This window comes from Petaurus breviceps, unplaced genomic scaffold (assembly GCF_028583685.1).
Source record: "Petaurus breviceps papuanus isolate PSGF00001 unplaced genomic scaffold, PetGlider_PUasm1.0 188, whole genome shotgun sequence".
Classification (NCBI taxonomy): domain Eukaryota; kingdom Metazoa; phylum Chordata; class Mammalia; order Diprotodontia; family Petauridae; genus Petaurus; species Petaurus breviceps.
This window is the reverse complement of record NW_027185804.1, coordinates 16,212,094-16,226,693: the sequence shown is the minus strand read 5'-3', so window position 1 is coordinate 16,226,693 and position 14,600 is coordinate 16,212,094. Positions and strand designations below refer to the sequence as shown.

General features: G+C 39.6%; 2 protein-coding genes across 17 annotated transcripts in view; both read right to left on the bottom strand.

Moving 5' to 3' along the window:
* ANO3 (anoctamin 3) overlaps positions 1 to 14,600 on the bottom strand; it is a 538,169-nt gene that overhangs the window by 9,218 nt on the left and 514,351 nt on the right. For all 16 annotated transcript variants that reach the window (XM_069091310.1, XM_069091311.1, XM_069091318.1 and 13 more), the window contains 5 exons: positions 13,940 to 14,073; positions 11,155 to 11,307; positions 2,510 to 2,657; positions 672 to 752; positions 382 to 487 (listed from right to left, as the gene is read on the bottom strand). In XM_069091310.1, coding sequence (XP_068947411.1) covers positions 382 to 487; positions 672 to 752; positions 2,510 to 2,657; positions 11,155 to 11,307; positions 13,940 to 14,073 — 622 coding nt within the window. The remainder of the gene's footprint in view (positions 1 to 381; positions 488 to 671; positions 753 to 2,509; positions 2,658 to 11,154; positions 11,308 to 13,939; positions 14,074 to 14,600) is intronic.
* BBOX1 (gamma-butyrobetaine hydroxylase 1) overlaps positions 1 to 14,600 on the bottom strand; it is a 519,348-nt gene that overhangs the window by 437,479 nt on the left and 67,269 nt on the right. The window lies entirely within an intron of this gene.

Genomic DNA, 14,600 nt, shown 5'->3' with positions numbered 1-14,600 from the left:
CAGTTAGCTGTGTACATGTGTTATTCTTTTTGCTCTAAATTCCTTCAGGGAAGAGACTGGATTTTGCTCTCTGTATTCTCTGTGCCTTATGTGGTTATCTTTTATCACAGTAGGTGTTTATTAAATATTGAGTTGAATTTGTTTATATAAAATAAAGTAACAAAGAAACAGTAGTGAAAAGAGAATCTGAATTTGACTCCAAAGCCAGACACTGAGCAGTATGATTCTGACATTTACTTGTTGTGTGGCTATCATTTCAACTTGTTTCTGCATCTATAAAATGAGGATAGTAATGTTTGTAGAAGAAAAGTGTTGTCTATAAAAGCAGGGACTATAATAATTGATCCAGGGATGGCCCTTTCTTTTTGATCTCTGCCTCACCTCAAACACGATGATGAAGGCCAAGCGTGCAGCGAGGACGTGCCAGAACTGTAAGGTTAACTCGTATGGGTTGGAACTCCACGGTGGGGCTCTGTAGTCTCGATACCTGAAATGCACAAAACCAAGGGGCATGAAGTAGAAGGGAGAGAGTGGCCAGGCCTGAAGGGTTCTCAGTTTTCAAGAGAGTTCAAAGACAAACCATTCGAAAGGCCTCATTAGACTACAGAGAGGGAGGAGAAGGAGGGGGACAAGACATAATGGAAAATGAAAAAGAAGCCCCAAATAGATACCTGCAGTAACCGGAGTGGCCAGGGCCAAGTTCGCTCAGGTCAAACACTGATAAGCTGCTGTTGACATAGCCTTTTAAACATCTGGAAGGAAACAAAGGAAAACATGATTCAGCTGTTGTACACATAGTATAGGTACTTCATTGATGTTCACTGAGATGAATGTCAAGAGACTGAGATGATTAGAATAAGTGGGAATTGCTACAGAGGCAGGAATAAATATCCAATTATAAGGAGTAGAGTAGAGAGAGAGGTGGGAATGGTGAGTGCTGACAATGTTTTCCCAAGAAATTTTATTGTAAATGGTGATAATAATTTATATAGCTCTTTAAGATTTACAAAGCACTTCAAAATCTTTCATCATTTAGATAACTCCTTTTGTTCTTCTTTCTTCTCCTCTTCTCCCTTTTGAGTTGATCCCTATGATTATAATTATGTGATTTGTCCATAGTTAATACAACTTGCTCAAGGAAAGATTAGGAGTTGGGTTCGACCCTAGAGTTTCCTAACTCCAAGTCTAGCACTGTTCTAGACTTAAAAATTTAAACATGGCAGACTAGACAGAATGGGAAAGGAAAGTGTGGGTATAAGGGTTAGTTCGGACTTCTCAAAATGGGAAATACAATATATATTAGGCTGCACTTTTCAGTCACTAGATGGCAGGAAAGGAACCAGCAATTTCTTCTAAGTGGAAAAATCAGAGCTGTTTAATTTTGGTAGGAATTAGTACTGGCTTTCTAAACATGTTTCATTCATTCATTCATTCATTCATTCATTCATTCATTCATTCATTCATTCATTCATTTATATAAAGCTTTATGGTTACCGAGTTTTGCATCCTTTAACTTCTATAATTTTCTTTTTAAATTAATGATGTGTTTTGTTTTTACATTATAATCATTTACAGGTCACTAGATGAGAGATCTCTTGTAACAAAGTTAAATGGTTAAGTAAAACTAACAATAATACATTGTGCCCTCATCTGAACATGATGTGACATCCCCTATCTGAAACACTCCTACCTTTCTCTTAAAAAATTATAGAAATCTATTTTTCTCTCCTTCCTATATCTCAGTCCATTGGAAATAAAAAGAAAAGAAAATTTCTTGTAACAAATAGGCATAGTCAGGCAAAAAAAAATCCCTTACTTGATATATATAGATATACATACATACATGTAAATATGTATATGTATGCAAATATATGCGTATATATGTGTATATATGTAATTCTGCAAGTCTCAGGTCATTGCCTGTCTGTCACAGGTAGTGTGAATATTCATTATGGCTTTGGAATCACAAGTAGTTATTGTATGGAACAAAGTGTTTTACCATTTTCCAAGGTGTTTATTTTTACAGTTTTGTTCTTGCTTAAGTTCATCTCTTGTTTCTGCTCATATCATTTTTCATCAGTTTAGAAAAGTTCTCATTTTTATATTAGTCATACAATATAAATTATTCTTCTAGTCATTCTTATTTCTCAATAAATCAGTTCATATAAGTCCTTTCATGGCTTTCTGAAATCATTAATTTCCTCATTTCTTATTATATAAAAGTATTTCATCACTATGATCCTGACATTTTCATGATGCTCCCATCTTAGCTGACTGCAGCCCTTTATCATTCTGAACTACAGCTGCCCCAGTAATGATGTTTCACCTAATATCATGATTCCATGGAATGGGCAGTATGAGGTTACGTGTGCCTAGGCTACTCATGCCTCACTGTGGACTTCATGATTACAATTATGGTATGCAGGACTGCAATCCCTAATATCCATCTGTGACAACTTGGTTCTACTTTATTGTATATAAAAAGGCATGACTGGGATTCCAACCTTACCTTTCTTGACTGTATCCTTGACCTTTACATGGGCCATATCTGAATGCGTAGACAAAGCGTGGGATGTAATCAGAAGTGATAGCAATGACGAATGCATTGGTGATTACAGCTAACACACCGATTCCTTCAAGAATTCCATACCAGATTCCTAGAAAGGAAAAGGTTCTAGATCAGAGGTAAGGATTAAATACAACGATTGAACAAATAATTATTAAGCACCTACTATACATAGGGCATGGTACGGGGCATTGGAGGGATACAAAGCAAAATTCAAACATTCATCTCCCTCCAGGAGTTTGCACTCTTTTAGGGGACACAACACACAGAGGGGTAATGTAATGCTATATATTACAGAAATCAGAGGACCTGCCTCTTATATTTACCATCTGTCTGACCCTGGACAAGTCACAATTTCTCAGGACTTCAGTTTACTAATCAGTAAAATGAGAAGATGGGGTTAAATGACTTCTGGAGTCCTCTCCTACTGTAATTCTAAGACCTAGCACCCACTCCCCAGGGCTATTGTGAGGATCAAAGGAGAAAATCATCATAAAGTTCTTACTATAATGCTTGGCACATAGTAAGCATCATATAAATGTCAGTTACTGTTGTTATTTTATTATTATTATTAAGATATAGCTTATCTGAAATTGCAAGGACCCTAAAGGAGAGATAGGAGGCAGCATGTGCCAGCAGGGTCAAACCACCATTGCCTCCTTGACCACCATCTTCCCTCAGACTCTGGAGACAGCCCAGGGCCCTGAACCCAAGAGCCTTAGGATTAGCAACATATCCAGCATCATTTTGGGAGGTAATCCCTGTGGAGATGGAGCCTGACAACTGCTCCTTCAGGTGCTTCAGTCATAGTTAATGAAGACCCAGAAAAGAAAGTTCTGGACACAGCAGTCCTTGGCACTCTCAAATGGTTCAACATCAGGAAACGAATATGATTTTATGAGTGGAAATGACACCCAAGAGGAAACAGTACCATATGCTTTGCTACTGCAACCTAAGTAATATGGGGTTTTTTCCAGTTGGCTTGTAGCTGAGGTCTTCCAAGTGCTTTATCTTGCCCATTAAAATGTAAGCTCCCTGACAGTAGTGCTTAGTGCATGATAAGTGATAAATACATGCTTTTTCATTGATTAATTGATCATTCATCCAGGAAGAAATGTGTCACCCCATAAGCATTTAAGAGGCAACTGTGTTCTAGACTCTGTTCTAAGAGCTGGGGACACAAAGAAATGCAAAAGAGAGTCCCTGCTTTTAAGGAACTCCCAGTTTAAAGGGGGAGAAAACATGTAAACAACTATGTATAAATAAATGTTGTTGAGTTGTTTCAGTCATGTCTGACTCTTTGTGACCACATTTGGGCTTTTCTTGGCAGAGATACCAGAGTGATTTGCCAACTCCCACTCAGTTCATTTTGTAGATGAAGAAAGTCAGGCAAATAGGGTTAAATGAGTTACCCAAGGTCACATAGCTAGTAAGTTCTGAGGTCAGATTTGAACTCATGAAGATAAGTCTTTCTGACTCCAGAGCCATCATTCTATATACTGCACCACTTAGCTGCCCCATAACAAACATATTTAGAATAAATTGGAGAGAATAGAGGCAAGGTATTGTTGTTTGTCTTTGATTCCAGAAGAAGACCATGACATTAGGAAGATGATGTCATGACTCTCAAGGGAATTGGATTTAAGTGAGGGAGGGCTGTGAAGTCACCGGTTTCACTCTCATCTCCAGAGTTATCTGGGTCTGGTGGCTAGATGTAGATCAGGACAACTGGAGGTGGCTCCAGAAGAGGGGAAGGTACTAGTATTAAGGTGAGGGTTGGACTTTAATTGGGAACTGAAGGAAGTCAGGGAAGCCAGGAGGCACAGTTGAGAAGGGAGAAAATTCCAAACATGGGGGAAAGGCAAAATTGCCTGGAGTTAGTATATGGAATGTCTTGTTCAAGGAAGGGCAGATAGGAGAGTACATGGGCAAGGTGTATGAAGACTGGAATGGTAGGTAGGAGAAAGGTTGTCAATTGCTTTACATGCTGAATAAAGAATTTTACATTTGATCCTGGAGATAACTGAGATTTGAGTAAAGGGTAAAGTAAACATGGTCACATCTTTAGGAAGGTCATTTGTATAACTGAGTGAAGGATAAAGTAGAGTGAAGAGAGAATTGAGGCAAGGAGACTGATCAGCAGGTTACTGCAAAAGCACAGGCTTGATCTATGCCCAATTTCTACCATATGCTTTCCAGTATTCCCAACAATTTTTTTTTTTTTACCAAGTAATGAATTCTTATCCCCCAAACTCAAGTCTTTATATTCTTTAAATACAAGGTTACTATACTTATTTGTCTAGTATTAGTCCTCTCTAGAGCAGTGTGGGAAAAAAAAGGGGAAAAAATAAATTTCCATGATAACTTTACCATATATTTAAAAGGAATAGCAAGTTGTACATAATAGATTTCCAGTTTCTGTACAATTATCTTTTTTAAAAATTCTACTGTTGTGAAAATGCTTGTTTCATTTCATAAATCAATAATAAAACAAATGATTTTTTTAAAAGACCAAGTTTAGGTGTTGAGGGCCTGAACCAGAGAGGTGGCAAGATCAGAGGGGAGGACGCATTGCTAGGGATGTTCCAAAAGCAAAATCAAGAGACTTTGCAACAGATTTGATTTTGGGGTTGAAAGGGAGAGAGGAGTGGGATTTTAGTCAATTCTGGTGGGAAAATTTGAGGGAATCAGGTTTCTCTCCTTCCCTTAGGGTTCAGAGACTAGGCAAGAAACATGATGGAATTTTTTCCCCTTCTCCCAAAGGCAGAAGACCTGTCAGGAGAACTGATCGGATGGAAAGCATTTCTCCCCTTAGCCCCAAAGGTGGGAGAACAGGCAGGAGATTTAGTGTACTGGAATGGTATTTTTCTCCTCTTCCCCCACAAGGCAAGGGACTGGTACACAATGGTATGGGTTTAGTAAGTAATCATAAGCATTTGTGTTTTCTTTTTAGATCATCAATAAATACTTTCAAATACTAACCTGAAAACTACAGCAGTACAGTGAAGACCAGGGTAGATTTCTCCTTCTCCAAGATTAGCTAGCCCACGTTCAGTCACTCTGCTAAATAGCTGTACTTCTCAGGGGAATATCAATGGTATAATCTGCCCATTCATGGAACTTGACTGTTACCATATCTGCACTAAATTTTTATTATCTTTCTGACTTTAGACCATATGGATTGGTTAGGGGTTCACCTTTGTGTGCTTCTGCCAACCACTTGAGTTACTCCTTATGTTAGCAAGAATATCAGTTCTTCCTTCTCTCATCCTGTGCCTGAAAAGCCCTCCCTTTCTTACTTAGAATCCTTGGTTCAATCTATGGCTCATAAACGAATCATTCTTCAAGCCCTGTAATCTCCAGGATTCTGCACATGTTCCCCTACATACATACTCTGCCTTTTGCTAGGGCCAAGTGTCTGAATTACAACTCATAAGATTCCCAGTGTACCCTGCCTTGTCCTATTACACTTTGACAACTTTCTTTCTTAAATTCTAACTGTATAAATGTGTAAGAGAACTAGGGAAGACCTCAGAGTCTGCCTTGTTGAAATCCCTCGTTTTATTGATAAGGGAACAGAAAGGCGCTAACATTGCTTGGAAACAGTCTCAGAGCAGGAGGAGACCTTCAGGGCCAACCAGTCTATCCCCAAACCTGTGTAAGAATTCCCTCTACAATGTCTCCAATAATTTCAATCTCTGTTTGAAGACCTACTGTCAGGGAGACTCCATGGCCTCATAAGGCACCTCATTCCACTATTTCACAGTTTCAATTTTTAGCAGGCTCTTACTTCTATATCTAGTCTCCTTCTCTGTAATTCTCACCTATTGATTCTCTGTCCTCTGTGTCTAAAGAAATCAAATCTAACACCTCCTTGGTATCAAGTCAAATTTGGTGGGGGAAGCCTTGATTTGCTTAGTAGACAGAAGAAAACAAGACACAGCATTATGAAGACACAATATCCCAAGATGGCAGCCAGCTACTTACTTTTCAGTGACTCAGTCCACATTGAACAAATTACTTCTAGTGTCTTTCCTCTGTTGATTGTCTCCCAATTATTATCCTGCTTAGGGCTGGTTTGTACATGGCTGTTTGCATGTTCTCCCCTCACTAGCCTGGGAACTCCTTGAAAACAGACTGCCTTTTGCCTTTCTATATCTCCCTAGAACTTAACACAGTACCTGGAACATTAGTAGCTGTTTAATAAATACTTATCGATTAATTGACTAGTAAGTGGCAAGGAAGGAATTTGAATACAAGGCTCTAATTCTCAGGCTACTTTGCTTTCTGACAGGCTACCCTTTGCCACAGGTGACCAATTATAAAAGGCAGGCCATATGCCTTTTATATGCAACCCAAAGGGTTGCAGTTGTTTGAGCACCAAGGAGAGATACCAAGAGGGAGTGCACTTTCTAAATGGTTTCATGGCAGTACTCTCAATGTTGGTGAATGTGCAGGATGTTAGTTAAGCTGGTGAGTCTTCAGTCCTAGTCTGTTCAAAATTACAGACATGGCTAAAGAGAAAATAAGAGATTTTCAAAATTCCAGGTGGTCATAGGATTATAGGATGGCAGAAACTGAGATTTAGAGCCAGAAAGGACTTAACTTTGTTTGTCACTGAATCCCTTTGGCAGCTGGTGAAGCCTATAGAATGATGCTGTTAAATGTGCAAAATAAAATGCAGGAAATTACAGAAGAATAATTGGGTTGAAAGTTATACACACACACACACACACACACACACGATCTCTAAGAAAAACTGAATGTAGTCCCACTCTCTCTATTTAAAGATGAGGAACCTGATGTTCAGAGAGGTTGTGATTAATAGAGAATGAACCAACTTCTTCCTGCCATGTCATGGTGAGTTAGTCAATTCTTCCCTCATCCTTAGTTTCTGGGGTGTGTGTGTGTGTGTGTGTGTGTGTGTGAAGGAGAGAGAGAGGGAGAGGAAGAGAGGGAGAGAGACAGAGACAGACAGAGACAGAGAGACAGAGACAGAAATAGAGAAAGAGAGAGACAGGAGAGTCAAGTGACCTGAATTTCCATTCCAGTTCCAAAACTTACAAACTATCTGACAAGCTAATTTTAAACAAATTAATTTATCTCTCAAGGCTTCAGTTTCCTTATCTATAAAGCAGGAAATAAGCATTTATTAATGCTTATTCCATTGTCAGGCTCTGTGCTGAGTGTTGAGAATACAAATAACAATAAAAAGAATTGTAGGCCTTGCCCTCAGGAGGCTTACAATCTAATTGAGGAAGACAACACATAATAGCAAGTTGGAAGGGTTGGGGAGCACTAAGGATACGGGACAAATATACCCTGCATCCATCCCTGTAATGGGCATCTCCTGATTCTACTTCTGCCCTCCAGAGCTACACAGATTCTGTATAATATATAATATAATGTCTTTTGTATTTAATTTGCTGTTGTTTAGTCATTTCAGTCATGCTTGACTCTTTGTGACCCCATTTGGGGTTTTCTTGACAGAGATACTGGAGTGCTTAGCCTTTCCTTCTCCAGCTCATTTTACAGATGAGGAAACTGAGGCAGACAGGATTAAGGAACTTGCCCAGGGTCACACAGCTAGTAAGTATCTGAGACTGGATTTGAACTCAGGTCTTTTTTTTTTTTTTTTTGCACTGAATATGGTGACTTTATTGATGGTACACAATACAGGACTCTAGGCTTCTTTGGTGCTTTGGAACAAGGATGTGAATGGGACATGGGATCCCTAGTATAGGAACATATGTTAGGATCTCCTCTTTTTTGCTGGGGATGAAGATCCATGGCTTTCCACTTTACTCCTTGGAGGCCATGTAGACCATGAGGTCTATTATACGGTTGCTATAACCATACTCATTGTCATACCAGGAAATGTGCTTGAAAAAATGGTCATTGAGGGCAATACCAGCACCAGCATCATAGGTAGAAGAGTGAGTGTTGCTGTTGAGTCACAGGATACAACCTGGTCCTCTGTGTAGCCCAAGATGCCCTTCAAGGGTCCCTCTGATGCTTGCTTCACCACTTTCTTGATATCATATTTGGCAGGTTTCTTCAGGTGGCAGGTCAGATCCACAACAGATACATTGGGAGTAGGAACACAGAAGGCCTTGCCTATGAGCTTCCCATTCAGCCAGGTATAACCTTGCCTACAGCCTTAGCAGCACCAGTGGAAGCAGGGATGATGTTTTGGGCAGCACCACGCCCATCACACCACAGCTTACCAAAGGGGCCATCTACTATCTTCTGGGTAGCAGTAATGGCATGGACTGTAGTCATGAGTCCTTCCACAATGCCAAATATGTCATGAATGACCTTGGCCAAGGGGGCCAAGTAGTTCGTAGTGAAGGAAGCATTACTGACAATTTCTTACAGTTCACTCCCATCACGAACATTGGGACATCAGCAGAAGGGGCAAAGATGATGACCTTCTTGGTTCCACCCTTCAAGTGAACCCCAGCCTTTCCCATAGTGGTAAAGACTCCAGTGGACTCTACAACATACTCGGCTCCCGTATCTCCCCATTTAATACTGGTGGGGATCCCGTTCCTAGAAGATGGTAATGGCTTTTCCATTGATCAACAGCTTCCCATTCTCAGCCTTGACAGTGTCCTTGAATTTGCCATGAATGCAATCATATTGAAACATATAAACCATGTAGTTGAGGTCAATGAAGGGGTCAGTGATGGCCACAATGTCTACTCCACCTGAGATGAATGCAGCCCTGGTCACCAGGTGCCCAGTACGGCCAAATCCATTGACTCCAACTTTCACCATCTTGTTTCAAGGATGCAACTTAAGCAGCAGAACCCGGCACCGAGCTTGGGAGAAAAGCTGCGAACTCAGGTCTTTCTGCCTCCTGGTGGGGTGTTCTCTCCACTGTGCCACCTAGATACTATTTATAGTTTTATTTATATTTATGTTATATAAATATATATTTAATACCCCTTCAGATATTTGAAGATGATTATTAAGCTCTTCCTCAACTTCTTAACTCATGTGGGCCTACATACCAGGCTATCCTTGCCTCAAGAAAATAGGATCATCCAATCCACTCATGTTATAGTTGATGTAAATGAGGCCTAAAGATTGTAAGTGATTTGCTCAAGGTCACATAGATAGTGTTAATACATCCAGGACATGAACTCTAGTTGATGGGATAAGCAAGGATAAGAATTCTTTCGGTATCAATCTCATAGGGTTGTTATAATGAAAGACATTTGTGAACTTTTAAAAGTCCTATAGAAATGTGATCTACTATTGCTAGTATTATTATTCTATTTCCTCATCTTTTTTGATATAATCAGATATAAATGGTCCCTGGACAAGTCATTATGTTGTGATTACTATTGTATGTTTAATGTTCAGTGGACTACTACACAGGCATATAAAGGAACAGGTTATTCTAACAGAACATAATCCCTCCATAGGGAAGCAAGTTCATCTTCTGCAGACTCATTAAAAACATACCTGAGCCTATTCCTGTAGTAGACTAGATGCATAAGGCGACATCATTTTGTTCCCACCTGGTTTCAATTTCTTCAGCTAGGTCTCAACGTTTTGAAAGTTTTGCATTTCATATAGTTTGGAGATTATGAATATTTGCTATGGTGGCATACCAAAGTGACTTGCCTGGTCTATTTTATTTATTTTTATTTTTTAATTTTTTTTCTTTTTGGAGGACAATTGGGGATAAGTGACTTGCCCAAGGTCACATGGCTAGTTTTTGTGTGTGTGTGTGTGTGTGTGTGTGTGTGTGTGTGTGTGTATGTGTGTTAAGTGTCTGAGGCCGCATTTGAATTCAGGTGCTCCTGACTCCAGGGCCGGCACTCTACTCACTGTGCCACCTAGCTGCCCCTTGCATGGTCTACTTTAAACAAGCTGTTAATTTTTTATAGACCTATGTCACATTTGATTAATTATTTGTGATGATATTATAATTCCAGCATATTCTACTTATCGAATTCTCAAGGAGAGTTTGGGGTTTATATATGTAGTATAAGAATTTTTTGTCTGTTAGTTTGTGCAACCGACAAAAATCTGTGATATGTAATTCTAGTCACCAGTTTATATCTTGTTAGATATTTAGCAGGTGCTCAATTTTCCTAGCCTACAATGATGTGTAGGGCAGTTTCTATTCTTTGTATTAACTGCATTAGTCAATAAATTCAGATTCCTTAAGAATAACCCTTTTAAAATTTCTGGTGATGACCAAGCTCTGAATTCCTATTTTTAAAAAAATCCTTTCTTTTCTATAAAATAAAGGTTTTTATAGGTTTAACTCTTTTTGGAATATATCCATGGGCAACATTTTAACTGGACAGTGGATGGGATTTTTCACTTTCTGACACATCAGAGTCAAAGGTTGGGAAAGATAAGAGCTACATAGCAGATTCTGCAAATGGACAGTTTCAATTCAGACAGTAGCCATTCAGTTGGGAGAACCCATTAGCTGTTTACCAGTAATTTTGACCTTTGTTTCCATGCATGGGGGCACAAGTCAATGAAATACACCCAGTGATATATTGAGATGTGACTGCAGATTGGGTTCATCAACAGAGGAATTTATAATTATACACACTCACCTATATTGGTTGCCCTTGCAGGCAAAGGTCTTCTCCACTGGGTGACAAATTTGTAGGCATCTAGTCGGATTTCAATGATGTTGTTCATTAGGGCCAGAAGTGGGGCCAGAGGGAAAGCTGCCACAAAGATGGTGACAAAGCCAAACTGTAAAACTGTAGAACGACAACAAAAAGGCACCAGATCAGGGATGGCAGAGAAAATAGATGGAGTAAGTCCAACAAAATCCTATGGCTGGATGAGACCTTAGAAACTATCACATAGCATGATTCCCAGTCTGTGGGCCAAGGGCGTCTCAAGGGCTATACACTTATTATAAGGGGTCCCTGAGTCTTCAGATGCACCTGGCTTTGTCCTTTTGGCTATTACCTCCAGCAAAAAGGGCAGCATGCCTCAGCACTATTAAACTATCCAAATGTGTGTATATGTACACACAAAGCAATGCAAGGGAATATGTATCTATTCATACATGTTTATATGTGGATATGCACATTGATATTTATTTACAAGGCATCTATATTTAGGTATAAAATATATACATATGTAGAACTATTATACATAGATATACATATATGCACATGTATATTTATGTATACACATATATACTTATGTGAACACACACATATATAGATAGATGCACTTATATGTGTTAAACCTGTAATGAAGATGCCCTTGTACTTGTTATAAAGAGTTCCACATGAATTTCTCTTGTTATATGACCATTTTCTAGTCATGTCTTATGGAATCATGCCTTTTGGTTAATACACATGTATGTATATGAATATATGTATGAATATGTATGTGGATAAATGTGTGTATCTATCTACCTATTTATCTATCATTTCATTAATGGAAAGAATCCCAAATGTGAAAATTCCCTCTATCTATGCAGAGCATATGAGTTATTTCTCCCATCAGAAGGTGAGCTCCTTAAGTGTAGAGATTATTTTCCTTTCTTATTTGAATCCCTATGGCTTAGCAGAGTGCTTTGTACATATTAAGCACTAAATAAATGCTTTTCATCCATTTATGTTTTTTACACTCATGTGCAATGTAGGGTCACAGCTTAGGAGGTTAAATGGGATAAGAAGGGCCCAGTGTCACAAAAGCAGTAAATGGCAGAGGAATGATTTAAAACCAAGCCTTCCTGATGCCTCCATCTACTTCATCAGACTGCTTCTTCTATAATCATATCTGTTTCCCCAAGGTCACACAGCTAGTAGGTGTTAAGTGTCTAAGGCTGGATTTGAACTCAGGTGCTCCTGACTCCAGGGCTGGTGCTCTATTCACTGTGCCACCTAGCCGTCCCGCTGCCAATCATATCTGTTTCTTTATGTAGGCCCATGTGTGTATGTACATAATACTATTTTCCAGGTGTTCATAGATGTGATTAAGAAATGTGATAGACGTAATGTATCATATACCATGATATAACTAACATATACTTACCATAGATGTGATTAATAAATACAAATTGATTTAATTTACTAAATTTTCAATAGTTTTAAAAATAATTATTATAGTAATGTTAATTAACATCTGCTAATAATTGAACCATCTTATGGGGGGTTGCTTTAAAAATTTTTTTAAAAAGGAAGTCTTATACTAAAAAAATGATTAGGAATTTCTAGTCTGGTTCTGGAGGCAGCTAACTGTTACAGTGGCTAGAATGTTGGGTCTGGAGACAGGAAAACTCATCTTCATGAATTCAAATCCAGCCTCCGATACTTATTAGCTGTGTGACCCTGGGCATGTCACTTGACCCTGTTTGCTTCATTTGTAAAATGAGCTGAAGAAGGAAATAGTAAATCACTCCAGTATCTCTGCCAAGAAAACCCCGAATGGGACTTTGAGCAGTTCGATATTACTGAAAAATGACTGGACAATGGCAGTCTGGTTCAACTCTTTGAATTTACCAATGAGCAAATGGGATTGAAGGAAGTTAACTGATTTGCCTATAACTAGAGTTACACTGATGAAAAGACTGAGACAAGATTATCACCCCAAGATTAAAAAAATACAACAACAAGCAGTTGGGTGAGTAAGGCTTGGGGACAGAGGTAACTACGCAAAAGATGTAGCTACACAAAAGGAGGCCATCCTTAGAGATTATAAGATCACAGATTTAGAGCTGGAAACCATAGATATTATCTAGCCCAATCCCCTCATTTTATGGACTAAGATGCAAAGGCTTGAAATGACTTGCCCAAGACCACTCATCCAGCACATGGCATGTGTGGAATCTGGGCCCAGGCCTCCTGGTTTCAAATTCCATATTCTCTCCATTATACTCCATAGTAGCACACAGTAGCCAAAAGAAGACCAAATTCAATCCTAAGGATAGACTAGGCAGTAAAGGCAGGGCCTGTCATTTCAGCAACAGGGGAGACTCCTTCTACCAGTCCATGCTGGCATCTTCTCTCACTTTCTGACCAAGTTGTACAGAGAACCACAGAGAGGTTCAGTGCAAGGTCAGATGTACCAAGAGTGGACCTTGACCCGAGATGCTCCTGGCTCCAAGTTCAGCTCACTACCAACTGTGCCAAGCTGCCTGTCAATGAAATCTCAGGCTGCAAAAACTAAGAGGACCAGAATTCCAGGATACCTCAAATGAACAAGCAAATTGTTTGGCACGCCCGATCCTTTTGTGGCCTAACAGAGCTAGTGATCAGAATAAGTAATGGCTCCACTCTCAGTAGCCAATATACTTCCCAGATAGTCTCATAATCTGCTCCTAATCTAACACAGAATGTCTCATGTCTTGACAGCCTGCGCATGCATTCTTACCCATTTCCAAGTATTCGTCTATCAATCCATGGAGATTCATGGGCTGTAGATTCCAATCTTTTTCCCACTGCGGTAACTTCATCACCTGCTCATTCCGTTTAATCTTATGTTGGGTCCACCAGTTGTGGAACAGCCTAGAAGAGAAGACCACAGGCCTTGAGAAATCACACCTAACTGATGGTTTAGCAATGGAACAGTGTTCCAGGCAGATGTGATTCTGCGTCTGTTCATGCTCCTGATGGAAATCAGGCCCAGTGTTCTAGACCCGAGTCCTGGTGGTTACCTGGGAGGTCACCATGCCACCCAATTCTGATTCTGGTCCTCTGGGCTCCCCTGGGACCCTGCCTTCTCCATTTGAACCAAGCCCCACACATACCCTCTGGGTCCTGCCATTGATCTTCATGCCATTTAGATAAAAAATACCTCTATGATGAACTGAATATGTGGTACCCTGTGGCCTATTTCAGAGTGAATTTCCAATAAGAAGGGTCTCTAATGCCTGTTCCAGAGAGGGTGACACATGGTATAGTTACATGTTAACATGTTGTATCTCAATCCTGCCTTCCACACTGCCTCTTCCCCAAAAAGAAGCTCTTTCATTTTGTGAATCTGAATGTGAGTTCCCCCTTGCCTAGGGCACTTAATAAATGGTTATTTAATA